Here is a 27,720-nt window from a genome sequence, read left to right on the forward strand (position 1 = left end):
GAGAAGTGCATGTTAATATATGGAGCTTTACATACATCATAGAGCTGGAAGGGGCCTCCAGAGGTCATCGAGTGTAGTTCCCTGATCTCTTGGCAGAACCTATCACCATCTCGGACACATCTGCCCCAGACGCTATTTCTCGAGGACTGAGATCACAATGGTGGGTTTATAAATCCAGTGCTGGCACCACTGAGCTATCTCCCCCAGGACCTAGCACTGTCCATCACAGACATTTTTAATCTAACCTGTCCAAGACCTTTGAAATACCCCCTCAAGGATTAAGCTCACAACCCTGGTTTTACACGGCTAATCCGCTAACCACGGAGCTAAGCCAAATTTAGATTATTAGCCAAAATGCTTGAATCCTTTGTCTGAAATACCTCCAGTTCCATAGGTCGAGTCAGCTAGGATCATACTTACACTGGTGACCTTTCAGTGGCACAGCTCTACCATGGTTGTAAGCTTGCTCCTGTAGCTGCTCTATGCACTCAACCTAACTAGTAAAGCACATCCAACAAGCAGTGATTGCTATGCTTCTGGGAGAGCATCTCTGGCTGAAATAACTGTCCATACTGGTGCTTCTCTCTGTGCAACATAAGTTGCTCACAACTGTTTCACACCACTGAGCCACATAAGTCATGGTAATAAAAGTGCTAGTGTAGATGTAGCTGTAGTAGGAGGAATTTCAGTGTCTAAGCACAAGGATGAGAAGATGGCATAAAGATGGGAGGACTGTGAGGGGCTCTCCAGTGTGCAGCCTGGGGGCAGGCGGAACCTTTGAGCTCCCCACACCTCTCCAGTCTCAGCTGCCTCACAATGCTTTGCAAGCCCTTCAGCTGCTTTTATCACTCAGCACCACTGTCTGTGGAGACCCTCACCCACTCAGGCTGCATAAATGTTCCCAGAGCAACCCACAAATCACCCAGAAAAAGGCACCACTCAAATCCCCCCACTTTCCAGTCTTTCCCTCAGGAGTATATTCAGGGGTGAAAGTAAAATTAATTTCTTCCTGATATGGGGCGAAGGCACACCAGCTAAGGGCAAGCCTCATGATCTTCCCACATGACTCCCACATGGGCCCCAAGTTCCTCCCTCCCCATGGGAGGTGGAAGGAATGGGGGAGTGATACAACAGTCAGAGGAGCTGTTGGTAGTTCTGCTGCTTTCCCTGCTCTGTCCCTGCCATTAGGGAAAGGAGCAGAAGCCCCAGCCCTGCCCCCTGATCTTCCATGGAGCTGGAGTTGCCTCTCCTTTGGCACCATACAGCAGCAGCCCAACTGAGGGATGGGGCTGGTGGGACAGGGCTGGGGAGTTCTCTACTTTGCACACTGGGAGGGGCAGTGGGGAAAGAAGGAGAACGCTGGCAGTGATCCCAGCTCCCCTCCTCCTTTGCTGGACAATGTTGGTTTATAGCTGTTATGACACCTGCCTGGCATTGGCTAGTTTCTGTGCTGTTGTCCTTGGGGAGCTAGCTGATATGTGGCTGATTCCTCAAAATACACCATATTTTAGTGACAGCCATACAACCCACTCTCGTAACTTCATATGCACCAAAGAAATCCAGAACCACAGGCTGTTACCCCGCATGAACTGGAAAGCACACCTGGATGTCGTGTGATGTGTGCATGGGCAGAGCTTTGCACCACTGGTATGGCAACGGAACAAATATTAACCCAATAGCCCTTGAGGCAGCTGGACTCAATGCAGCCCCACCATATAGACAGAACAGTGCGTTTCAGCTGATCATAACCTTTACTCTGATACCTTTTGTGGCATACTTTAAATGTTAGACGACATTTATGTATCAATGAGGGATAAGGCATGGTTACACGGTTTCCCCCACAAAGTATAAAATGAAATTGGTACCTGTGCTGAGTGGTACGGGAAAGCAGGGTTACCATATCTGAACTTTCAAAAAAGAGAACATCCCTGAGAGGGAGTGTATCTGTATCAGCATCTGCCAACTCACATTGTATTAATATTATATTATACTCATGCCATGGTGGGGGAACCTGGCTGAGCACCAGCTTCTCTTCTTTTTTAGAAAAAAACCCGCTGCTTAAAATTACTGTTTCTTGGAGAAGTTATTTGTACAAACTGAGAAATCAAATACATAGGACTGAAGGTGGGGGTGAGGCGTGTGGGATATCTCAGGCAAAACATTTAACATCCCCCACCTCTCACCTCTGTCCTTCAGTTCATATATTTGATTCGTCAGTTTCGCAATTTTTTTGGACCTCTGTGCTATATAACTGGGTCTGGACTGGAAATGCTATAGATCTGACGAAGTGGGTCTGTCCCATGAAAGCTCGTCACCGAATAAATCATTTTGTTACTCTTTAAAGTGCTACATGACTGCTGTTTTGTTGTGAAATGAAAGAAGAAATACAAGACAAAAGACAGTCTTCTCAATGGAGTCTGCAAACATTTATCTGAGTAAAAGGTTAGTAGTAAGCTAACCAAATGAATTTCTTGCACACCCTTCCACACTTGAACTATAATTCTCTAGGAAGGCATTAAGCTTCCTAAATTCACACATGTCAAGTGTATCTTGTTGGGTGCAAGGTTCATTCATTCCTGAGGTTTTCTCACTAACAACTACATGCCATACCACAGAAATACTAAACTTGGAACTCTTTCCTGCGAGAAACCCCATTGCCAACTCTGTCCACATATTTACTCTGGAGACACCATCACTGGACATAATCAAGTCAGTCACACTTACAGATTGGGGCTTATATTCCTGTATCTTCACCAATGTTATATATGCCATCATGTGCCAGGAATGTCCCTCTGCTATGTATATTGGACAAACTGGTCAATAGAATCATAGAATCCTAGCATTAGGATCCTGGAGAAGTCAGCAGTGGCAGCGGCGGGAGCTGCAAATGGCTCCTGAAAGAGCCTAGAAGGATTCTCAGGAGGTCGTCTAGTCCAGCTCCCTGCCTAAAGCAGGATCAACCCCAACTAAATCATCCCAGCCAGGACTTTGTCTAGCTGGGACTTCAAAACCTCCAGGGATGGAGATTCCACCACCACTCTCGATAACACATTCCAGCACTTCACCACTCTCCTGGTGAAATAGTTTTTCCTAATATCCAAACTACACCTCCGCCTCTAATTTTAGACCATTTCTTCTTGTTCTGCCATCTGTCACTACTGAGAACAGTCTCTCTCTATCCTCTTTAGAGCCCACTTCAGGAAGTTCAAGACTGCTATCAAATCAGGCCTCACTCTTCTCTTCTGCAAACTAAATAAGCCCAGATTCCTCAGCCTCTCCTCATAGGTTATGTGCTCCAGCCCACTAATAATTTTTGTTGCACTCTGCTGGACCTGCTCCAATGCATCCTCTATACTGGGGGGCCCAGAACTGGACGCAATACTCCTGATATGGCCACACCAGTGCTGAACAGAGGGGAATAATAACTTCCCTAGATCTGCTGGAAATACTCCTCCTACTGCACCCCAATATGCCATTACCCTTGTTGGCTACAAGGGCACACTGTTGACTCATAGCCAGCCTCTCATCCACTGTAATTCCCAGGTCATTTTCTGCTGCACTGCTACTTAGTGAGTTGATCCCCAGCCTGTAACAATGCTTGGCATTCTTCCATCTCAACTGAAGGACTGTACACTTGTCTGACAATCACTTTGCCAAAGAGTAAATGGAGACAAATCAGACATTAAGAATCTGAATACATGTAAACCCATCAGTGAGCATTTCATCGGAGCAGGCCATAGCATCCAAGACTTGAAAACCTGCATCCTAAAACAAAGAAACTTTAATATCAGATTGCCAAGGGATACATCTGAATTGGAATTTATTCTCAAGTTCAGCGCTTTATGCCTTGGTCTCAATAAAGATGTCAATTACCTTACGCATTACAAGGACAGTTTCTCGATCTTTGATATTCATAGTGACCTTAGGCAAGTCACTTAATTTAATAGACACTTGCAGTAAGTAATTTTCTTCCCCCACTTCCCCTGATCCTTCTGTCCTATGTAGCTGATTCATTAGTTTTTGTTTCATTTCTTTCTATCTTTCTGTTAAATTCTTGTCATGCCAGTTTACTTTTATCAGAATTTCCAGATCTGAAGAAATGGGTCTGTTCCATGAAAGCTCATCACCTACTAAATCATTTTGTTCGTCTTTAAAGTGCTACAGGACTGCTTTTTTGTTTTGTGAAGACACAGACTAACACAGCTACCTCTCTGTGATCATTCTGAGTTAATATGTAAATATTTTAAATATTTTTACTCAGGTGCTGAAAGAGATAACAATACATCCAGGGCCTCAGGCACAGCTTAGAGCAGAAGTCACCAAACTGTGGGGCTTACCTATCTAGGTGGGAGCAGAGGAACATTCAGGGAGAGGGCATGGTGGAGCCTAGACCAGCCTCTACAGGGGATAGGTAGGGAGTGCCACCCAGCCCCACTACATGCCAATGCATCTGACAAAGTGGATCTCTGCCCACGAATGTTTATGCTCCAATATATATGTTAGTCTATAAGGTGCCGCAGGACTTCTCCTCCCCCGGTTGCGGTCCTGGCTCCTGGCCCCACACCCAGGCTCAGCCCCTCGCTTTGGTGCTGTTACCAGCACCGGACCTGCAGTGACAATGGACACTATAGCCCTGTGTTTGAGAAGAGGAGACTTAGAGGGGACATAACAGTGGTTTGCAAGTACCTTAAAGACAGTTAAAAGGAAGAGGGAGAAAAATTGTTCTCCTTGGCCTCTGAGGATAGGACAAGGAGCCATGTGTTAAACTGCAGCAAGGAGATTTAATTTGGACATTAGGAAAAACTTCCTAACTGTAAGGGTGGTTAAACACTGGAATAAATTACCTAGGGAGGCTGTGGAATCTCCATTATTGGAGATTTTAAAGAGCAGATTAAATAGATACCTATTGGGGATGGTCTAGACCAAGGATTGCCAACCAACGAGTTGGGACCCAAACATGGGTCGCCATTAGATTCTCTAAGCGTCGACAGTTGGGTGGCTCCAAGCCACATGTGGCTCTTTAAGGAGCCATCTGCAGCTCCCGCCACTGCTGACTCCTCTGACTGCTAATCCCTGCCCACCCTGAAGTCCCTTGTGTGGCAGGGGCAGGGCTATGTCCCCCTGATCCCTCAGAACCACAATCTGGTCCCCCTTCCGTGGGCTGGGACATTTGGCTTATGTTTGGGGTTGATCCCAAGCTACTGTGCCCATCCCCAATTCATTCACTTGGCTGCTTCCCGCCCCACTCTACCGTAGCTATCCAGTTGTCCTGAAAGCTAGAAAAAATAAACTGGTATGGACTCTCTGTCTTTGCAGTTGAACTCTCTGTGAACCTGTTCCCCCTCAGGCAGCAACAGAAGGAAAAAACTAAGCAGAAAGGAAAGAAAAATCCCAGAACTTCCAAACACCAAAAGAAAAAAATCCTGAGGTCTGTGTTCCTGGTTCAAAATGATTCCACCACTGCCACCAAAGCTGCATCTCCACTCTGGCACTCTGAGTACAGAAAGTGGGGCCTGCAGAAAACTTGAAAAATACCTTGCCTTTATATGTTTTGAGTAAAAAAACTCCCCAGGGTCAGATTCCCTTATCTTGATAAGTAGTGCTACCCCCAGCAAGTGGAAGAAGCCCACCTTAATCCATGAAGACACACTTGGGTATCTTCCTGTGGGGTAAACCCCAAACTTCACCAATTTCTTAGGCAATAGCTTGGAAACAAAGAGCTGTAATCTGATCGATGACCTTGCTTCATCCAAGCATTCACACAGACACTCTTTAGGACACAGAAATCAAATCACTGCCTTAAAAAAAGTAATTTATTCACAAAAAAAGAGATGGAAAAATACCAAGAAAGTAAATAAAAATACTCGGATGATGGATGTAATAAAACAATTCAAGACATTCTGGTTGCAGCACACAGAATTACTTCCCTGGGATTCAGCTTAGAAATTACAGTGTGCAGGGAAAAGAGAAAAATCATTAGCCAGCCTGACAAGTCCTTCACCAAATCCAAAAATAAAAAAATAACCTGGTCGCATCTAATGAAACCAGTAGTGTTCAAAACATATGCCATGGATCACCACAGCACCCCTGGTGCTGCCCCCCCCAGCGTCGCTCCTTAGACCAGGCACCACCCCCAAGGACTTCACCCCACTACTGCCAGGCACACCCCCAGCCAGGCTACTCACTGGAGCCACCCCAGAGCTAGAGCCACACCACGCCACGCGAGCCACCCTAGGACTGAAGTCATGCTGTGTGAACTGTCCCAGGGCTGGAGTTGTGCTGCATGAGCCCCTTGGAGCTGAAGCCATGCCGCGTGAGACCCTGTGACTAGCACTACAGTGCTTGACCTGCCCCAGGGCTGAAGCCGCGCCACATGAGACCCTGGGGCTGGAGCCTGCCGGGACTGGAGAAGCCACCTCTACTCTTGCTGCTACATGGCGGGGTGCATGTGTGGAGCAGCCGGGGAGATGCCTCACATTCGTCACAATCTGCAGTCCTGTTGGCTACATGTGGTGAAGGAGGAGTGTATTGGACAATGCGGAACTAAACATTTCCTTTCTGCTTATATATCTATGCACTGACTATGAGACGGCCAGGACATTTACTGGATTCATTCAAGCTGCTTAGGATCAATCATTTTGCAGAGACCCCTCAGACTGCAATTATTCTCAGTTCAAAAGAATTTCTCTTCCTCCCATTGGCTTACCAGGTTGTCCCACACCCCACACCTTAGAGACCCCTCTGTTTACCCTTTACATGCACTCGTTCATGACAGAAACAAACTAATAAATGCTGATTGGATTAAAATCCTAAACTACTGGATGTCACCAAGGACCAGAAATAGGTCTCTCTTCCTGTCCTAAGCAATGACCTAATGTAGTGGTTTTCAACCAGCGTGCCGTGGCACACTGATGTGCCAGGAGAACTGTCCAAGTGTGCCGTGAAATTTTGCTGTGCTCCTGAGGGAGAGAGCACCTTCACAGAGCCACTGTGAAGTGAAATGCTGACCCCACAAGGCCCTGTTCATGCCAGGAGACAGCTGAAATGCTGCTTCCAGCCCTGAACGAGCTGTTGGGAAGTCTGTCCCACTCCCTGCTGTGCCAACAGGGAGGGAGGGCCGGTGCGCGGGAGCCTGCTAGAGTTGTGATGTGGTTTACATGCTGCGTCCTGGCTCCAAGAGGCTGGCAGGGAGGGGAGCCTACTTTTAGTGGTTACTTGTTTACTCAACGTCTCTAGCATGACGTTGAGCAGATTTGAAACTGTATCTGTGCTTGCTAAGATGATGCATTAATGCATTTGACCCTGGTTTAGTTTGTTGTATGTACTACTGTGTTGCAGACAATAAAACTGTAGCCATATAAATGTAAATAAACCTGATGTTTATCAGCAATTAGTTCAGCTGAGAAAAGTGGGTGTGCCATGGCACTATTTGTGTCACTGAAGTGTGTCATGTTACTGAAAAGTTTGGGAACCACTGACCTAATGCACCACCTGGAAATTCTCACTCTTTGGCTTTGAATCTCACTCTTTGAGGCTGTAAATCTCACTTTTAAAAACAGTCAACTCTTGGCATCTCTGTAATCTTGGACCTATTTAAGCCATTGAGATTTGTGCCACTGACCGTCGTTGTTGAGGGAGCAGGCATGAAATATACAAAAAAGAATCTTTCCTACAGAAAGCATTACAGTCTATCTTCATCATTTTAGCTCCCACTGGTGTGCACAATATTTCAAATCTTAAATTCTCAAAAAAAAATTGGTTTGACTGTTTTTGTGAGGCAGATTAGAAAGCAAAAACCCCAAACCAATCGACCAAAATGCTGTCTCCCCACATGCTTAAACTGTAACAGACAGAAAGCCGTGCTAGTCTATATACTATCAAAACAAAAAAGCAGGCAAGTAGCACTTTAAAGACCAACAAAATAATTTATTAGGTGAGTTTTCGTGGGACAGACCCACTTCTTCAGACCATAGCCATACCAGAACGGACTCAATATTTAAGGCACAGAGAACCAAAAATAGTAATCAATGTGGACAAATCACAAAAAAAATTATCAAGGTGAGCAAATCAGAGAGTAGAGGGGCAGAAGGGGTGGGGGAGTGAGAGGAGTCAAGAATTAGATTAAGCCAAGTATGCAAATGAGCCCCTATGATGACCCAGAAAATTCCCATCCCAGTTCAAACCACATGTTAATGTGTCGAATTTGAATATAAAAGAGAGTTCAGCAGCCTCTCTTTCAAGAGTGTTGTGAAAATTCCTCTTCAGTAAGACACAAACTCTTAAGTCATTAACAGAATGGCCCACTCCATTAAAATGTTGGCTGACCAGTTTGTGGATCAGGAGCATTTTATGTCTGTTTTGTGCCCATTAACTCTTTGTCTAAGAGAGTTTGAAGTCTGTCCAATATACAAAGCATCTGGGCACTGTTGGCACATGATGGAATATATGATGCTAGTTGAGGAACATGAGAATCTGCCTGTGATTCTGTGAATAAGGTGTTCCTGCGGTACAGACTGTGGTTGTGGGTGAGAATCCTCATAAGGTTGGGAGCTTGTCTGTAGGGCCGTGTCTACACGTGCACGCTACTTCGAAATAGCGCCCGTCACGGCTACACATGTTGGGCGCTATTTCGAAGTTGAAATCGACGTTAGGTGGCGAGACGTCGAAGTTGCTAACCCCATGAGGGGATGGGAATAGCGCCCTACTTCGAAGTTGAACGTCGAAGTAGGGCACATGTAGACAATCTGCATCCCGCACCATCGAAATAGTGGGGTCCGCCATGGCGGCCATCAGCTGAGGGGTTGAGAGACGCTCTCTCTCCAGCCCCGGCGGGGCTCTATGGTCATCGTGTGCAGCAGCCCTTAGCCCAGGGCTTCTGGCTGCTGCTGCCGCTCCTGGGACTGCTGCATATGAGCGTTTACTTTATAACTTGCACCAGAGCAGTTTACCTGTGTCTGAAACTAGGCAATCTGGCCTCATTCAAACATGCTTTCTAGCAGCTTTGTCTGTCTACACTAGGAAATTGCATCAGTACAGTGTACTTAAAGGCTGGCTACTTATAGCTACAAAGAGGGCAAATCCCTGACATAGACAAGGCCTAAGAAATGTCAGGTATTAAATATGGAATCCTAATATACTGTCTCAATACTAATTTTACTACAGTGACCACTATATTAGAAACATCTAGCTAACACACTGTGGCTGGATGTTCTTGTCAAATTACTATTATGTGTTTATTATCTTTTGGTTTCAAATTGTATTTGGAGACATTTTCACATACTGGCATTTTATTCATTTGGAAAAATGCTGTCATCTCAAACAAAAGATGCACACTTTAAATAGTCAAATCTTAATTTTTTTATTAATACAGTTTGAACATCTCAAGTACAGCACTCTCTGGCCTGACAACATCTGGCATTTTAGTTAGCTGGACAGCCACTTACCATGGATGTGGCCAAGCTTCCCATAGTTGCAAGTTTGTTTGCAGACAACAGTCCTGGCTCTTGGTGTTCTGTGCTGTTATTTAGCTGAATTCACGCCCAAAATATCTTCTAAGAGCTCAGTAAGCAGTGGAAGTGTTGGTAATGCTGCTAGACAATATAGACCTCCTGTGGTCCATCAAACTCTCTGGTTCAGCACTGGTCTGGTCCCAACGGTGCTGAACCAGAGAGATATAACCCATATAATTGAAAGGTTTGCTACTCTCTTTAAATATAAAAGTAGTGCTGATAGCGTTGTTGGCTATAAATGTGGCTGATTGGACTTTGCAGTCTTTCCGTAAACCTTATCCAAGGGAATCCTGAAACATTTTACTGATTTTCCAGAATTAAATCTTTCCACTTTCTACTGCAGTGCATACACCTCTAAGGCAAAACATGGCAGATTTTTGAGTACCCAGTAACACCTAACAAAAATTTTCATCATAAAGTAAACAAAAAAAAAAGATTTTGTTTTTTCACAAGGGTTTTGGAGACTCATAATTCCCAACAAAGACATCTTTATGTGGACAAAGCTCAGAGTGGATCATGGATGTTTCCCATCCTCATAGCCTTCTCTAAACTATAACTTTTACAGGCACGAAGACCAGTTAGCCTGCATCCATTGGGAATGATGCCTCTAAAAATCCTAAGGCTACTTACAGTGTTTAGAATTGACCACGTTTGTATCTTGGCGATATGGGGCCATACAGAACGTCTATATTGCAGTTTAATTGCTTTTAGAATGATTTTCTAGCACAGAAAATAAAAATACTTTTCTTCTCCTACTGCACATACTGGTATTACAGCATAGCAAGATGTTTGACCACATTTGGGAAAGAAATCCTGCTGAATTTCACTATATCTCATAAAGATAGATCAACAGCAATCCATTAAATTGGAAGTGGAAAAGCTTGCTGAAATTTGAGGGCAGGACAGATGAGAATAAGAGGCTTTTTTTTTTCTTCAAAATATTACCACTGACTGACAAAAGAAAGTCCTGTAGAAATTTACCAGGGGTGAGGGGGAGCGGACTTGGGTTGGGAAAGGTGAAAACCCTGCAGAAATTTACAAGCATTTTCCATTACAAATTCCACAGCTTCTGCCAATATCCCGCCCCCCGCATCTCTTTTTCTTCACAATTACTGGGTTACTGTGCCCCAGCACTTAAGTCTCATGGGGCAATTAGCAAGTTTAAGAACTGGCTTGAGCCCTCTTCAGAAAAACCCTCTTTGCCCATGCTCTACTCCCACAATGGCTACATCTACACGTGAAGCCTACATCGAAGTAGCCTATTTCGATGTGGCGACTTCGATGAATAACGTCTACATGTCCTCCAGGGCTGGCAACGTCGATGTTCAACATCGACGTTGCGCAGCACCACATCGAAATAGGAGCAGCGAGGGAACGTCTACACGCCACAGTAGCACACATCGAAATAAGGGTGCCAGGCACAGCTGCAGACAGGGTCACAGGGCGGACTCAACAGCCAGCCGCTCCCTTAAAGGGCCCCTCCCAGACACACTTGCACTAAACAGCACAAGATCCACAGAGCCGACAACGAGTTGCAGACCCTGTGCATGCAGCATGAATCCCCCGCTGCAGCAGCAGCAGCCAGAAGCCCTGGGCTAAAGGCTGCTGCACATGGTGACCATAGAGCCCCGCACGGGCTGGAGAGACAGCGTCTCTCAACCCCCCAGCTGATGGCTGCCATGGAGGACCCCACAATTTCGACGTTGCGGGACGCGGATCGTCTACACGGTCCCTACTTCGACGTTGAACGTCGAAGTAGGGCACTATTCTGATCCCCTCATGAGGTTAGCGACTTTGACGTCTCGCTGCCTAATGTCAAAGTTAACTTCGAAATAGCGCCCGACGCGTGTAGCCGCGATGGGTGGTATTTCGAAGTTAGTGCCGCTACTTCGAAGTAGCGTGCACGTGTAGACACAGCCAATGTCAAGCTTTTATTTTATTTTTTTGTCCAAGATTTTTTAAAAAGTGGTCACATTTTTAACATAAGCTTCCGTGGGCAAAGACCCGTTTCGTCAGATGCATCTGACAAAGCGGGTCTTTGCCCACGAAAGCTTATGCTCCAAAATATCTGTTAGTTTAAGGTGGCACAGGACTTCTTGTTGCTTTTGAAGGTACAGACTAACTTGGCTACCTCTCTGACACTTTTTTATCTTTTCTTTATGATGAACTTAAATGAAACTATCCACACTAATGGTCATGTCTGCCTGGAGGGGCTATCTGACACCTTTGCTGGAATTTCTTTTCCCCCCTCCAGGCTCATTCAGGTGTCAATCCAACTTCTTTGCGGGACAACAAGAACTTCTGTGGCACCTTATAGACTAACAGATATTTTGGAGCATAAGCTCTCACAGGCAAAGACCTGATGAAGCGGGTCATTGCCCACGAAAGCTTATGCCCCAAAACATCCATTAGTCTATAAGGTGCCACAGGACTTCTCGTTCTTCTGGAAGATACCGACTTACACGACTACTTCTCTGATACTTCTTTGGGGCAGCTATTTTAGCCCTGGAGAAGCTGTGTTGACACTTCGGTGCTTACTATGGTGTTAATATATACTTCTCTCTCCCCATCCCCTAAGTTAGATGCACTTCCCCACTGTTAGGAACTGCCTGGAGAAGAAAGCCTCCAGGCAAAGGGGAACGCATTCCAGGGACCCTGACACCACGTCGGTTTGTCACACGTGCTCAACTTCACAACACGCAACGCTTTCCGACGCCTGCACTTGAGAGGCAACGGATCCCGAGCTCGGGCACTACGCCGCCCCCCTTTCCCTCTTTGCCACGCAGGCCCCCTACCCCCTCTTCCGAGAGAGCTCCGGCCGCCCCCGGCCCCTTACAAAGGGAAGCGCTCCGACACCTCGAGCCGTAATGGGAGAAGAATGTACTTCCGCAGAGATTGTCTGGAGGGCCGGGGGAGGGGCAGACTTTGAAATAAGTTCGCCAGCCAAACCCGGGGACCCCCCTAAGTAAGCGTGCGAGGGACTATAAAGCGGCGTTCGCCATGCACCACCCAGCCTACGCCGCCACCATTCAAACAAACCCAGGCAGCGGCATCGCGTTAAGGAAAAGGCTGCAGCTGTGGATCAGCTGCTGCGGGGAGGAGGGGGCGGAGTTTCACGGGGATCAGGAAGCAGCGGAGTGTCTAACACCTCTCTCTGCCATGGCTGGCTAAAGAAAAAATCATCATAACCATAACAAGCGGGGGGGGAGGGGAAGCGGCGGCGGCGGCGAGGGAGGGGGGCGGGCGGTGGGGAGCAGCGGCCGAGGCGGCAGCATGAAGAGGAGACCTGGCCTGGGGGGCAGCATGAGGTCGGTGGTGGGCTTCTTGTCCCAGCGGGGCTTGCAGGGGGACCCGCTGCTCACCCAGGACTTTCAGAGGCGACGCCTGCGGGGCTGCAGAAACCTCTACAAGAAGGACCTCCTGGGCCACTTCGGCTGTGTCAATGCCATTGAATTCTCCAACAATGGAGGCCAGTGGCTGGTCTCAGGTAAAGGAATTCCCCCCCGCCTCCCGACCCCAGGCTTTGCCAGCCCCCCTCCCCCAGCATTTCACCTGCCCCCAGCCAGGGGAGGGGGAGTGTGGTGGCGTTTCGAGCCCCCGCCCCGCTAGTGCTCCCTAAGGAGGGATCTAAAATGGTTGACAGGTTCACATCCCATTTTTGTGCTGTTTTATTGGAGCGGGGGCGGGGGGCGACTCCCCAACAAAGTTTGCAGAGAAGTGTGTGGGGCGGGCGGGCGGCCCGGGGAGGGGTGGGGGGCTAATGCGCTTTATTACGCGGTGAAGGCGCCGGGAGCCAGCTGGGCTGACATGGTCAGAGCTGGTGACAAGCCCCAGCAAGCAGCCGGGGCGGGGGCGAGTCGGGGCGGTGCTGTGCGGCGGGCCCCGGGGGTGGGGTGGGGAGCTGACTCTAGGGGGCACGGGAACGCTGTGTGCGCCGGGGCCCGGCCCTGCCCGGCCCTGCCCTGGGTGCGGGGTCGCAGGGCCGGGTGGGTTTGGGAGGCTTGGGTCGGTGCTGGGCCCGCTTCGGGGGCTGGAGCTCCCCGCACTGGGGGGGTGGGGGCGCTGCCCGAGCCTGGCCGCAGGGGCTGGGCAGCGGGCGCTGGCCTGACGTTAACTGCCACCCTGGGGCGGCGGGAGCGGCCGGGGGCGCCGTGCGCGGGTCCCCCGGGGGCTGCCGCAGGTGCCTTCTCCCCAGCGGTGCTCCAGGCCTCTCTCCCCTTCCGCGCGGGGGGAGCAGGGCGCAAACTCCAGGCCGGGGCTTTGCTGGGAGCTGCAGGCCTCGCTCTCCTGGGCTCCTCATAGCGACAGGCCGGGGAATCGATGGCCTATTCCGCCCAAGGGAGCGGAGGCTGGGCCAGGCTCGACGCACCCAGACCCTCCCTGCTGGGGCGGGGGCTGCAGTGCCCCCTCCCTAACCCGGGACGCCAAGGCGGGAAAGGTCCCCTCCCCCCGGGGAAGGAGAGGATCTGCCGCCCGCCCGGTGTAAGCCGAGGGCTGCTGCACCTCCCTCCCTCCCCGGCCATGGGTTTATGACTGGGGTGTGGATGGGAAGGGCTATGGCTCCCCCTCTGACAGCCAAGATCCTCAGGACTGTTATGTGTCACAGCCTCCCACCCTTCTCCCTGCGTGTGGGAGAGGTACCCGTGTCCTTCCTGTGCCGCGCAGCCGAGATTCCCAACGTGGGGTCGCCCGAGACAAGAATCACACGTCTCCTCGCTGACAGTCCTGGCCTCTCAAACTGTGTGTGCATGTGCAGTAAGCCCTCGATTTACAGGGTGGCTGTGTCCAGGGCAACCGCTGCATAAATTGATTGGGGGCAATCCCCAGAATTCCCCTGGCTGGGGGATCGGGCAGCTGGGGGAAGTGTGGGGGAGCAGCCAGGCAGCCCCCAGCTTCTCCCCGCTGAGGGGTACACAGCTAGGAGAAACTGCGCTGCAAGCAGCTGTGTGTCCGCCAGGTTTTCCCAGCTGCAAGTTAAGCGTAAATCAAAATTGGTCTTCTCTAGGGTTTACTGTATGTTGCAGAAAAACTCTCTACTCCATGAGGGTAGAAAAGGGGATTCTACTTTTTCAGAATAAAGGTCTGCCCTCTCGCAACATGGGGTAAAGGGAGAAGCTGAGTTTTCTTGCCTCTGTGGCATTCTGCTAGCAATAACCACATTCACTAATGGCACATTGTGGGGACTTATGTTCCTAAAGTGTCTCTTGCAGCCTTTAAGACTGGATTCTTATTTGTACGAGTCTGAGCATACTTGATACAAGCCAAACAGGAAATGTTCAGAATTTTTGTTGGGCACTATTTGTTATGTGGTGAACAGTAATTGGAGATGCTGGGGCAGGGGAGGGGGATTTAATGGATGTTTTTTGCCTAGCCATAGTATACAGTAGCAACAGTTGTGCTTGGAAAACCCCATTTGACTTGTCTGAATAGGAATCCCAGGCAAATGCCATCAACTACTGTGGAAACTAATTAAAGAAAATAACTAGCTGTAATATTGGAAAAGAGAACCTAAATATGAACAGTGAGACTTCCCTAGGACATGTCTACACAAGGAAATTTAGGAGCATAACTATATTGCTATAATATTATGGCAATTCCCTATGTGAACATTTACTCTGGAGCAGTAATGTCCATGATTCCAGTTATAGCGATAGAGTAGAAACTTTCGTAAATGTTGCTGTGTAGACAAGGCCTAAACCTACAAAGAGTTCGAGGAGTGCTGCTGCTGCTCTGAGCTTTCCTGAGTTGTGGCAGAGGCACAAATGGTCAGTGTTTTGCTTCTACTAAGAAGCCTGTAGGCAATTAGAGAAACTGATGGTTTCACACTATTCCTGCTTAGAAAAGCCTTAGGACATCGGTTCCCAAATTTTTTACTAAGGTGATCCACTAAACCACATTTTGAACTTTTCTGGGGGGAGGTGGTGGTCGGGAGTAGCTCACCATTACATGTGTGCATCCTGCACTTCAATGACATTACCCTAATCATGACCTGATGAGAAGGAGGAGCCTGAAGAGGTGGGGTTCACTGGAGGGTGAACCTGCCCCACATTGCTCCCACAGCAGTGGCTCCTGCCCAGTGGGGTTGGGTCTAGCTGCCCTCAGGTTACCATATATGACTGTCAAAAAAGAGAACACTACTGAGAGGGAGAGAATCTGTATCAGTACCTATGGACTCACATTGTATTAATACATTATATATACTATAACACATTACTACAGTGGGAGTGGGTAGATACTGATATGCTCCGTCTTAGGGGTGTCTTCTTTTTTTATATGGTAACCCTAAGCTATCCACTCAACTTGGCAGATGGATTCTCACCAGTAATCATTCAGGCTCTGTTTAAACTAGTGCTTAAGTTGGGTGAGGTGCAGGGGGAGAAAGCCCATCTCCTAACCAACAGAAGTGCAGGTGGTAGGGGAGTGTTTCCTGGTGACATGGCTACTGCTACTTCTTGGTTTAAGTCTGCCAGTGGGAGAGCTCTCTCTCACCAGTACGGAGTGGCTATACAGGAAGCCTTCGGGGGCAGCTTCAAGGGCCACGTTGTAGACATAGCCTTAGATGTGGGTATCTGTCCTTCTGTCATGGGGTTCCTGGGCCTAATCTGAGTGAGTGATTGCAAAGCCAGGTGATTTGCCCATCACTGCAGGACAGGAACAACTATGGCAAAGTGAATGCGAGCAAGGCAGTCTCTTCATTGCACCTCCCTTCCACGCTGGACCAGGGAAAAAACACACATTTGCCTGAGGTAGTGCCCAGTGATTGGTTAATCCACCTCTGGACCTAGCAGCCCTTTTTCATGAACCTCTCTGTGACCCGTCACTTGGGAAACATTGCCTTAGAAACTCCTTATGTCTTATGATAGATTTGATGTAGTTACCTCAGAGTATATCCCCTTTTTAGACCGGGCTTCTCTTAAGTGGATATCTGCAGATTCATAAGATAGTAGAGGAATTCCCCATCTACAGTGTTAGTAAAATTCACAAGGAGGAAATATCCTCTTTTGCACATCTTCTGAGGTCTACATGAAATGCACTAACTTTATATAGAGTTGAGGAGGTACACAGCAGTACAGCTGTATTCTTTCTGATCTCAGGAAATTAAGAGGGAAAAAAAATCCTTACAAGAACATTGTAATACATTTTAAAACAAAATCTTAACTGAATGTTGTGACTCTAATGGTGAAGATTAAATTTACTGGAAACTCAGAAGATTGGAAATTAGGAGACTTATACTACATTTAAAACTTACCTTAACTTTGTCTTTATGTATATATACCCTGAGAAAATGAGAAACTCAGACTACCCTAGCCATGTGTTTTCAAGCTTTTTCCCCTTATCAGAGACCACAAAATCAGTGTTTGCTATTATTGGGTAATGGCAGACAGGTACTCAGTTGCTCATCTAAGAGTTAGGTGTTAAAAGCAGAGAAGCATTATGGATTCTCTGTTAAATTCCATATCCTTATGTACAGACTTTAAACCAAAATGAGCCTGATTTATTTTTAAAGGCATCTTTAATGGTTAAACTATGAACAGCTGAAGAGGCAGGCAATAATTCATTGGGGAGGACTTAAATGAAAGCTGGGGGAGGATTAGGTTAATTTAGATGTTACTTCCTCCAAACAGTCAGGTTGCTGAGCCAGGGATGAAGTTAGGGTGATGCTCACTGAGCCAATAGTATCCTGAGAAGGTGAGCAGAGGGAAGGCAAATAGTTTTCCAGTTGTACAAATTTACTGTCTTGATATAATTATTCTAGCTCTCCAGTCATCTGTCTGTGTCTCAATCTGGCAATTGAAATGTTTGTAACTTTGACTTCAAAGATGCTGGTTTAAGCACAAGTGCATTCACTCTAGACATACAGATTCACTTAGCACAGTTCTCCACCGTGTTACTTGTAATGTCCTCTGGGTACGCATCCCATGCTTCCCGGCACAATTGTCAGAAGCAGTGAGTCCTAAGGGAGTTTGCAAGGCTGCTTACTGATTCAAAACATGCATCTCTGATTGCCTAAAGCTAGTTTGCATTACAGCTCCAGTTTATTTTCCCGTTAGAATTTTTGGGAAGAATTTCCCCAGTGTGAACTGGCCTTTGGGTCACTTTAAAATTTTTTGGAAACGTTCTACTGTTGTTTTTAATCTTAATTAAAAATTTGATCATTTGTCTTCTATATGAAATTTCCCTCTAGATAAATCAAGTAGAGTAAGTTCTTATTTTAAAACTTTTATTGGGCAACACAGTGTCAAAAGACTGGGTTTCCTGAATTCTGGTGAGCACCTGCCCTTTTTTTAGGGCATCTACATGTGGGAGCTCCTTGTTGAATTCATTTCACATGTGATAAGTTTGGAGCTTTGCTAAAATTTGTCTAACCCCTCAGTTGAAGCTTTTACTCTTTTTTACTGTACGTTCCTTTGCTGTCAAATTGATGACTGGCACTACAGAAAGAGGTGCTGACATTTAGGGCAGAAGAAAGGAGACCAGAAGGGAGGAAGTGAAAAATGTAATGGTTAGGGAAATGAGAGATGTAAGTGTTTGGGATAGAAGAAAGGGAAGAAAAGGAGGAAACATCACTGCTTAGTCTGTGCACATGTGGTGCTGTAGTTTGGATTATGCAGTGCATAATGTAAATTGTAATGCATATGGACTAAGTAAATGATAACTAACTACCTTTTAATTTGCACCTGCAGCATTCACATGGGGAAGTTACGGGCATCATGTTAGCATGTGCTGCTGTAATCTGAACTCATAGGCTATATAGACAGGCCTTTAAGACAAGATACATCATGATTTACAGTAGGAAACAAAATGAAAAGTAGAATGACACTAGGAATGGAAAGGTTTATCAAATAAGGAAGAGAGGTAAGTAAGAGTGGCTGAATACTATTTAGTGAAATTAATTGATAGAGTTGAGTGAGGGAAAAACCCCTCTGTGGCTCAGCTATTAGGTAGATATAGTATTGAACCAATAACAGTGAAAGCTTTTAAGCTTATTCAAAATTTTTTTTCCTATTTTTCTACCAGCCTTGAGAGCAAGTTACATTTAAAAAAAAAATTGAGGTTGGTTGACCATGTGTAAGAGTTAAGTGTAATACTTAACTATTTAATTCCTTTAAGGGGTGAGGTTTCTGGAAGGTGTGGCTTCAGAGTATTGCATAGGTGAAGGTACCCTAACAAATTGTGTCCTTGGTCTAGCAGATATTGCATAATGTGTTTTCAGACCTTGCTTTTGGGTGTATTTTCTAGTTGGTGCATATGCCCATCTGCCCATGTGCATCCCTGTTATCTCTGATAAACACAAGTATGCGTTTATCGCTGCCTCCTACTTTCTTCTGGTTTAAACTGCATCACCAAGAAAATTTCTAGAGAATATTATGGTCTGAGGTTTCCTTAAATCTTGTACGAAATGTCCTGCTTTCCTGACCCCTGCTGCTCTTCTGCCTCACCATATATTTATGTGGCTTTCCTAAGTCATAATTTTTAATTATAAACTTATGTGGATATGAGAGTGTGTGGTTAAGGCACCTCTCATTCTGTTGCCAGGCAAGTCCAAAGGAGTATGGATCAGAAGCAGGGTAATGAGAGAAGCTTAGCAACAGTACAGCATTACCTCTTTTGTTAGGGGAATCATGTTACTAAGTACATTTTTTAAAAGGTCAAGTTTAGTCTTGGCATAAGTGTGTGCAACTCCCTTCCAAATATGGGGCCTTCCACTCCAGATGGTTGGCTCACTAGGTTTCGGCAGTTGGGATTGGAGATGCCACCTCCCTGAGGTACGATTTCCTCAATGTCTAGTCCTGGTATGCACCGGAAATAGAGTTCACTGAGGCTTTGTACGCATCAGAGGAACTCTGTGAAGAACTGCTTAGTCCTTCCTTGTATGCTTATGTACAGACACAGGAGTATTATATAATTGACTCAGAGGGTTTAAAATGCCTGGCAAATGTTGTGTGGACTCAGCCTGGCTGAGAGCAAATTTAAGTGTTAGGTTAGTCTGGAACATTTTAGGGCTAGAATAGACGGAGGGGGACACAAACTTTGTGAGGCCCCACTTTTTGCTCCTGTAATTAGAAGTCACTTCCTGCCCCATCCCACCCCCCCCATACAACCTGCCTAATGTAATCCAAACCAAAATTTCTGTCAGTTTGGATTATATTCATGTTCATATGTGGGGGTGGGGGTGGGGTGGAACTTATGGCATGTAAGAAGATAAGTTATGTAAAATGTAAAAACTTCATTTATTGGTGTATGTAAATGTGAATACACATACATAAAAACAGTAACATATTTCAATATTTTTAATGAGATGGATGAGCCTGAGACCCAGCAGCTGATTGTGCTGTGCCCCCTCCTTACAAAATGTCACACCCCTATGGGGGGTTTGCCCCTCCTTTGTGCACCCCTGGAGTAGACAGTATTGAAACATTTTAGATGGCCTGCCTGCTACTGTTCTACAGTGCCCCCTCCTCTCCCAGAATCCACAGTGCCATAGGTACCTATTCAGGAGGCATCACAGTTGAAACAGTTCTGGGGAGCACCGAAGTGTATGTGAGGGAAAACTGCAGTGGTTCAGTATTGCTGGAGTGGAGGCAGTGAATAGTTTTTGCTTAAATATACAGTCCTACAATTATGCTAGGAAAAGGTTGTTACGTAATGTGTCCACTATGGCTACATGACAGCCTAACCTTGAAATAAGCTATGCAATTTGCAGTATGTAAATTGCATAGCTTATTTCGAGTCAAGTTAGAAATAGGCTATTTCAGCATGTGGCACTGTCTAAACGGTGTCGCACGTTGAAATAAAGTGCTATTTCAAAATATCCCTTACTCCTGCTGCAATGAGATGTACAGGGATGTTGAAATAGTCCTCCTGTTACCTCAAAAATATTTTACGACAGGCGCGTTGAATAGATGTGGAGCAGCTATTTCAGGATACCGCTGTATCCTGAAGTAGCTCCCACCATGTGGACATAGCCTATCATAGTGTAACATCTTTTGAGTAGTGTGATATAGCAGGTTTCTGGGGAACCACTGAGAGATTCAAATCAGGGTGAATTGCCTAAACACAGGGCTACTTGCAGCCCAAGACTGAGGGGTCCTCCACTATAAGGTACATCAAACCAGCCCCAAAGAGCACTTTTATTTGCCACACTTGTCAGCAAGAAGTACACAAGCAATCCCCAGAAGATACGCCAGCCTCTCCTGTGCCACAACCAGTACTATTCCATGTTCCCAAGCCATCTTATACCTCAGGCTTTACCCAAAAGAGCATATTGAGCCAATCCTTTACAATTTAACATCTAAAGGTATATTAATAAAGTAAAAGATTGAGAGTAAATCTGTTAAAAGAATCGAATTACATACACCAATGCAAAGTTCTTGGTGAAAGCTTGTAGCAGAGATGGAGTAATCAGTTTTATGAGTCTCTTGAATACATCTTTAGTTAGGATGGGTCATCAGTCCTTTTTGCACTCAGTTCATAGCAAAGATATTTCTGAAGTAATGATGGGGAATGAAGATAAAGATGGAAGAACCCCCAGGGCTTTCTTTGTACTCTTGCCTGTGTGGGGGGAGTTCCAGTGTTCTTGTTGTGTGAAAGTAAGCCCCTGATAGAGCTTGTCATGTGAGCAAGTCATCTGTCAATGCATGACTCCATAGCAGCCATTGCTTACACAATATATTGATTACAAACTGGTGTGAACATTCACAGCAAAATTCTGCAGATGTAGATTGACACCACTGAAGGTCCATTGTCAACAGACTACTCAGATTCTCTTAACTAGCAACCTGTTCGCAATAGGTTTGCCAAACCTCTTGCTGATACCTCAGAAGCATAACTTCAAATACAAAATGATAGGTGCATCTGAGCAGCAGGAACAGAATTGGAGAATCATCAGCTTTCAATAGACACCTCACTTGACCTAATGGTGGCAGTGATGTTTTCTAAATTCAGCTAAAAAATTCAGTTGCCTCACAAGTAGGATACAGCAATGCTACTTACCCCTCACCCCAGTGCTAGTCACCATACACGCTTAAGGTAAAGAGAGCATACAGACTAATGTGGATAGCCTCAGATGAGTAGCCATCATAGTCTGTCAGTCAGTCAGTAGGCATCCTTTGATCCCGATGGATCATGGGTTTGTGCCCAGTTGGACTGATTTGAGCAGCGTCTTCTGTGGCTGTGCAGTCCAATCCGGGAGTGGCAGTCCTTTCCACACTGTGAGCATCAGTAGACAGATGTCGCTCTGGTGTCACGGGCACGGATCTTCCTGAGGGCTCTCCTGTCTTCCGCTTCCTTCACCAAGGTAGTTTCATACATAGCAAGAGCTTCCTTCACTCCCTGTTTCCAGGCATGCCTGTCTGAGGTGAGCGAATGCCAGGTGTTCACACTGATAGAGCGCTGAGGTCACGCTTGCACGTGTCCTTGTAGCGCAATTTAGGTCACCCTTTCGGCCTCTTCCCAGACGCCAGTTTGCTGAAGAGGAGGTCCTTCGGTATTCAGCCATCTGTCACGCGTGAGACATGGCCCAGCTAGCGTATACGCCTCTGTTTGAGAAGGATGAACGTGGAGGCAGTGCCTGCCGTCTCAAGCACTGCGCTGTTGGGGACCTCGTCCTGCCATGACATACTGAGTATGCGCCTAAGGCAGCACATGTGGAATGTGTTGAGCCACTGCTCTTGTTTTGAGCGCAAAGTCCATGTAGTCTGTAGTGTCCCAAAAAAAGTGAGCAGTCCTGTAGTTCTCTAAGGACTAACACATTTTATTTATTAGGTCACAAGCTTTCTTCAGGTAAGACCCACTTCCAGTTTTCAGATTTGGAGTTGTGGATTTTTTACTGTGGATACAGAGGAGTTGGGATTGTAGGGAAGATAGAGTGCACTTCCCAGATTGTTCTGAGGGTAACTGTTTCTAGGGCATATTTCTTTACCTGGCTGACAGCTTCATGTGTGGGGGGAGGTGGGCAAGACTAAAGCAAGAAGCTGGAGTTTGACCCATAATGAGTCAAGTAATTTAGTCTTCAATGGGGACACGTTTAAGCCTTTAAAATGCAATTATTTCTGAAAAGTGACTTAAAATGGTATTGTAGGGTTACCTGCTCAATTTGCAATTTTCAAACTGCCAGTCTTGCAGACATAATCTAGGATCTGTGAGTTAAACGGAGTTCTTTCCAATTTTCACATCATTGCTGTTCATACAGGATCAACAGTCCAAATTAGGCCTGTGGCATCTGTTCAGTGCCTGTCTTCAGTGGCACAGGTATAACTGATTGGGATTTTAGTTAACCATTTTGCTCCATGTGAAGTAAGGGAAATCCAGTGATTTTTGAGCTGTACTGTTTCACTAAGTGCTGATCTGAGCAAAATGCTGTAAAAACATGAGTAGTAATTTAAACTGAATTGATGGGGTGTTGAGAATGAATGTTGTATCTTGTTATAGTTACTTCTATAGGTAAAATTACACTTCAAGGCAAAGACGTCTGACTTTTAGGCATAAGGAAAGTAGATGCAACATTTTAAGAGGAGTCCTAGGCATCTTTACAGGTGCATAACAGTGTCACCATTCGTTTTTGTCCATGGCTTATTCCCTCATTAAGTCCAGCCTGATGATGTCCTGCATACGTTGTCTTACCACCTAGTCTGCTGTTTGTCTTTTAGGTCAGACTGACCTCTGTTGCATTACCACTGTTTTCTTTGGCTTTCTTTCATCTGTTTGTGTTCTACCGTCTCCCCACAATTGCAATGTTTCTATTGCAGCTAATCCAGTACCACATTTTCATATCTGTTCTCCTCAGAACTTCATTTCTCTTAAAATCATTCTACTTTACACGTGCCATCTTCTGAAGAAGTCTAATTTTTCCTGTCTCCAGCTTTTTGATAACAATTTAATTTAATAAAGCTGCTTTGAGACCATAGTATAATACTACTAGTACACTGGCTTGACGAATTACCACTTTGGTACCAAATGTACTGTTTATATCAGTTCATGATTTCATCAGCTTTGTGCAGCAATTATAGCTAAAGTACATCTCCTTTTAACTGCTTCCTTGATGGAATCATCATAGCTCATCAAGTGTCAGAGATACACGAAGGATTTTACTCATGTTGCAACTTGGCTGCTGTAATTCAATGTTTTATGTATGGTCCCTTCTCCAAAACTAAAACCCCTAAATCTTCTTGGCTTATATTGTAACTCTGAGCTGACTACACTAGCTTTCCAAGCTAACAAGGAGTACGATCACTAATTCAAACATCTTTGCCAGTTGTATGATGTCATCTCAATAAATAAAAAGCTTTAACTCTATAGTTTAGAATGCTGTGCCCTCCAATTTGCTTACCATTCTTGAGGTCCAATATAAGGACATGATGAAAAATTGTGGGGATTCCATTTCTCCTTGTCTTATGTTAAACTTTGACTTAGTTTTCCACCAGTTGTCATAGCACTGCAGGAGTCCAAAAACATGACTTTCATTTGAAGTTGTAGTTACTTATCTGGAACTTCATTTGATTCTACTACTTTTCTTTATTCTTTCCTCTAGATCAAACTTGTTCCTGAAGTTGATGAAAACAGCGAACATCTTTGATCCGCATTCTTGCTTTTTATTCTGTCACTTGAGCGTGCACATCTTGATCCGTGTAACTTTGACCTAGTTTGCCTCATTGTTCCTTGCCTACTAGTTTCTCTAAAACTGTCCTTAGTCTGTTGGCTATTACTTTGCTTTTTATTTGTCCCTGGCCAAAGGCAAAAGTTATACTAATCCTGAAGAAAGGATATCCCACTGCTGCAAATAATAGAGGTCAGAGTTTATTATCAGTACCAAGAGAGGTTGTGATCCAAGTAATTGTCAACAGATTATGACTCGGATTTTGAAAAAAAAAATAAAATTTCAGAACCTTCCTTTTCTGTCTGAGAAACAGCATAGCAAATATCGAAATAAAAAGGAATTTTCATCAAATTACCTTACTTGCACTTTGTTTTGCTATAATGACATCCCATCTAAAATGCTGGTTAGAATAACTAACAGTACTATGACTAGCACTGTTTTACAAACTCCACACTTTAGCTTCCACTTTCTTGCCCCTCCATCCACCCATGCCATCATAGGCTCTTTCAGACCTAAGCTTCGGCACTGGGTGTTGCAGTCCAACAGGACTGATACTCGGACTTTATTGTAGTGAACCATGAGAGGCTTGCCTTTTGAGAGGAGCTAAGAGCTGAACTTCTTAGGCAGATTTACCTGCGGATGTAAAATCCCCTTGCCTTCTTCCACCATGTCCTAGTGGAATGGATGGATAAGTGTTTAGGGTACTAGTCTACGATTCAGAAACGTGGATCCGATGCTCTGTTCTACCAGAGATTTTGTGACTGTGGGCAAATTATTTAGGCCTTGTTTACAGTAGCAAGTGTTTTTGGGTATGAGTTTGCTAGTAAATGCTCCTTTGTAGTGGTACAACTTATACTGCCAAAAGAGTTCTCTCTTTGATATAGTGTGTAGCGGTGTCACAAATGAAATAAGCTTTACCAGCAGATGGACTATTTTGGCATCTACATCCACACTGTCTTTTGCAGGCATAGAGACAGATATCTGGTGCATAGGATGAGGTGGGGCAGTTGCCTTAGGCCCTGCATTTTTGGATGGGAGGGGCAAAGATTATTTGGGGTGGGGCACAGTGGCAATGGCAGGCAGCTGCATCAGTAGGGGATTGCCTCCCCCGGTCCCCCTGCACTCACCTCTCCCTGCGTTTGGGACAGCCCTTCTGAGTGATGGTTAGGAGCACTGGTTTTGTTTCTCCTCTTTCCTGACAGTGAACATAACTTGGAATACATAATCCCAACTATATATATAAAATGATGGGGTCTAAATTAGCTGTTACCACTGAAGAAAAAGACCTTGGAGTCACTGTTGATAGATTTCAGAAAACGTCCTGTGAACAGAATTCTGGGAATCACTAAGAAAAATGGTTAGATAGAAGCAAAATGATATGTTGTCTTATGTAAACCCATGGTATGTCCACATTTTAAATACTGCAGATCTGGTCACCATACCTCTAAAAAAGATAAATTGGAATTGGAAAAGGTTCAGAAAAGGGCAACAAAAGTGATTAGGGATATGGAATGGCTCTTCTATATGAAGAGAGTAATAAGAATGCAACCTTTCAGCTTGGAAAAAGATCCTACTAAAGAGAGGATATGATAAAAGTGAACGAAAATAATGACTGCTAAGGAAAAGAATAAATGTGTATTCACTCCCTTTCGTAACATAAAAATTAGGGGTCACCTTTTCTTAAGAAGTTGAGCTTGTAGCTGGCCAAATGGAGACCATCCCTCCATTGTTTGTCATTCCGAACCCTACTAGATAATCCATACTGGGGCACTCTATACCAAACTTTAGCTGGTCCACTGGTGGCTGTATGTAGAGTGATATCCAAAAAGGCCATATGGAGGCTTGTAGGTGAGTTTTGCATATATGTGGGATGCCCAAAGGAGACTGGCAGGGCTCAGGAACAGGTTAAAAAGAAATGTGGTGTGTGCGTGTGTGCGAGAGACAGAGAGAAAGAGAGGGAATCCGTGTTGTGAACTTTCAGTAGATAGATAAGACTCTTTAATCTTTCCCACAAAGTATCCCATCTAAATTGTAATTCCTTCCTTTCTGCACACGTGCTAAATATATAATGTTTTTCAGTAGTGAAGCCCTGTTGTGCAATGCTTATGCTCACTTAAGTAATCTTCATAACTTCTGTCAGGGTAGAAGTAAATGTCTGTTGGAAGCCAAAGTGAGTTTATTGTACAGGTGAGCATTCTGCGTGTCCCTGGATATTGTATCATTTAGGTGGTAACATGTGAATTGAATATGACCTGTTTGTAAATGTTGCCTTAACTGGTGACTTCCTGAAGTCTTAAAGATCGCATTGACAAAAAAGTATCAGAGAAGTAGCCATGTTAGTCTGTAGCTTCAAGAACAGCAAGAATTCTTGTGGCACCTTATAGACTAAACAGATATTTTGGAGCATAAGCTTTCGTGGGCAAAAACCCACTTCATCAGATGCTACTCTTACAGCATAACAGAGTTTGTGGGAATTGTAGGCGATGCCTGGTAGTTACATCTGAGAACTAGGACCATTTGAGTAAAATAGAAGTGTTATGGTGGTTTTACAGTCTTAAGATGTTCTCACCCTAAAATATTAAATTTATATTTTGACTCTACAAAAAGTCCTCTTACAATGTGCATCTTGAGCAAATAAAATCTGATAGAAGTAATGTTACTGATCTCCTCCCGTACATACTGAAGGCTTGAGCCTAGACATGCTAGCTAAGTCATGACTGTCATAAACTGATAGTTTGACAATAGCTCTTTTCTCTGAAAAGTAACTGGGCAGGCATTGACACATCCTGACATTAGTTGATTTCTTCAGCCAAAATTACTTTATTTAATGTCCTCCTCTTGCATTTCTCTGAAACGTTCACATTTTAATCACTCATTTATCTAAACCAGCTGGAGTGTACATGTGAACTTCCTGTGTCACATTTTCAGCCAGCAAGAAAGCCAAGATTACATTTGTTTCCAATAGTTTGAAGTTCATTTATAATTAATCTGGGCTTGTCACTTATTTGGCATCTCTATTCCTAGTGATTATCAAATATATTACAAGTCTATCGTGTATCATCAGCTTGCATTATGCAGTACAAAAATAGAGGAAAAGATGGTCCCTGCCCCAAGGAATTTATAAGTGTTAGAATACTGCTGTGCTGTCTGTTAACAGATTTTAGAATGATTGCCTTAAGAGACTTGCCTTAGCTGAGGAACTAATAATTTAATGCACATTCAGTATAACTCAGTTGTATGAAAAAAAATTCTTCTCTGATGCTAAAAAGGTTTTAAATATAATTAATGTGAATAATTATATAGCTTATTTTTAAATAAAGCTGCTGTGTAATAAAAATAAATTTGAAAAAAAGCACTGCTTCCAAGGGCGCTAATCCAAAATAGGCTCTACTGTTTGTGGACACACCATTTTGGAATGAGTTTTGCCAGGTTTTGGGGCTTCCCAGTAGTGTAGATGCATTATTCCAGAATAATTTACTTTGGAATAACTACGTTTGAGCTTCCAGTTGCTTAAGGAAATGTGAGAAAAACTTCTAGTTAAAGTATTTTATTGTAATGACTCTGCTAATTTGCAATATAATTTGTAGTTCACATACAAAAAATTGTCAACTAAAT

The 27,720-nt window shown here is 44.9% G+C and overlaps 1 protein-coding gene across 1 annotated transcript in view; it reads left to right on the plus strand.

Annotated features, from left to right (window-relative positions):
- The first annotated feature begins 12,768 nt into the window (after window positions 1-12,768).
- The window catches only part of DCAF5 (DDB1 and CUL4 associated factor 5), a 94,779-nt gene continuing 79,827 nt past the window's right edge, over window positions 12,769-27,720 (plus strand). The window contains exon 1 of the mRNA XM_074997189.1: window positions 12,769-12,996. Coding sequence (XP_074853290.1) covers window positions 12,783-12,996 — 214 coding nt within the window. The 5' untranslated portion in view covers window positions 12,769-12,782. The remainder of the gene's footprint in view (window positions 12,997-27,720) is intronic.

Source organism: Carettochelys insculpta, chromosome 6, assembly GCF_033958435.1.
Source record: "Carettochelys insculpta isolate YL-2023 chromosome 6, ASM3395843v1, whole genome shotgun sequence".
In the NCBI taxonomy this organism is placed as follows: Eukaryota; Metazoa; Chordata; order Testudines; family Carettochelyidae; genus Carettochelys; species Carettochelys insculpta.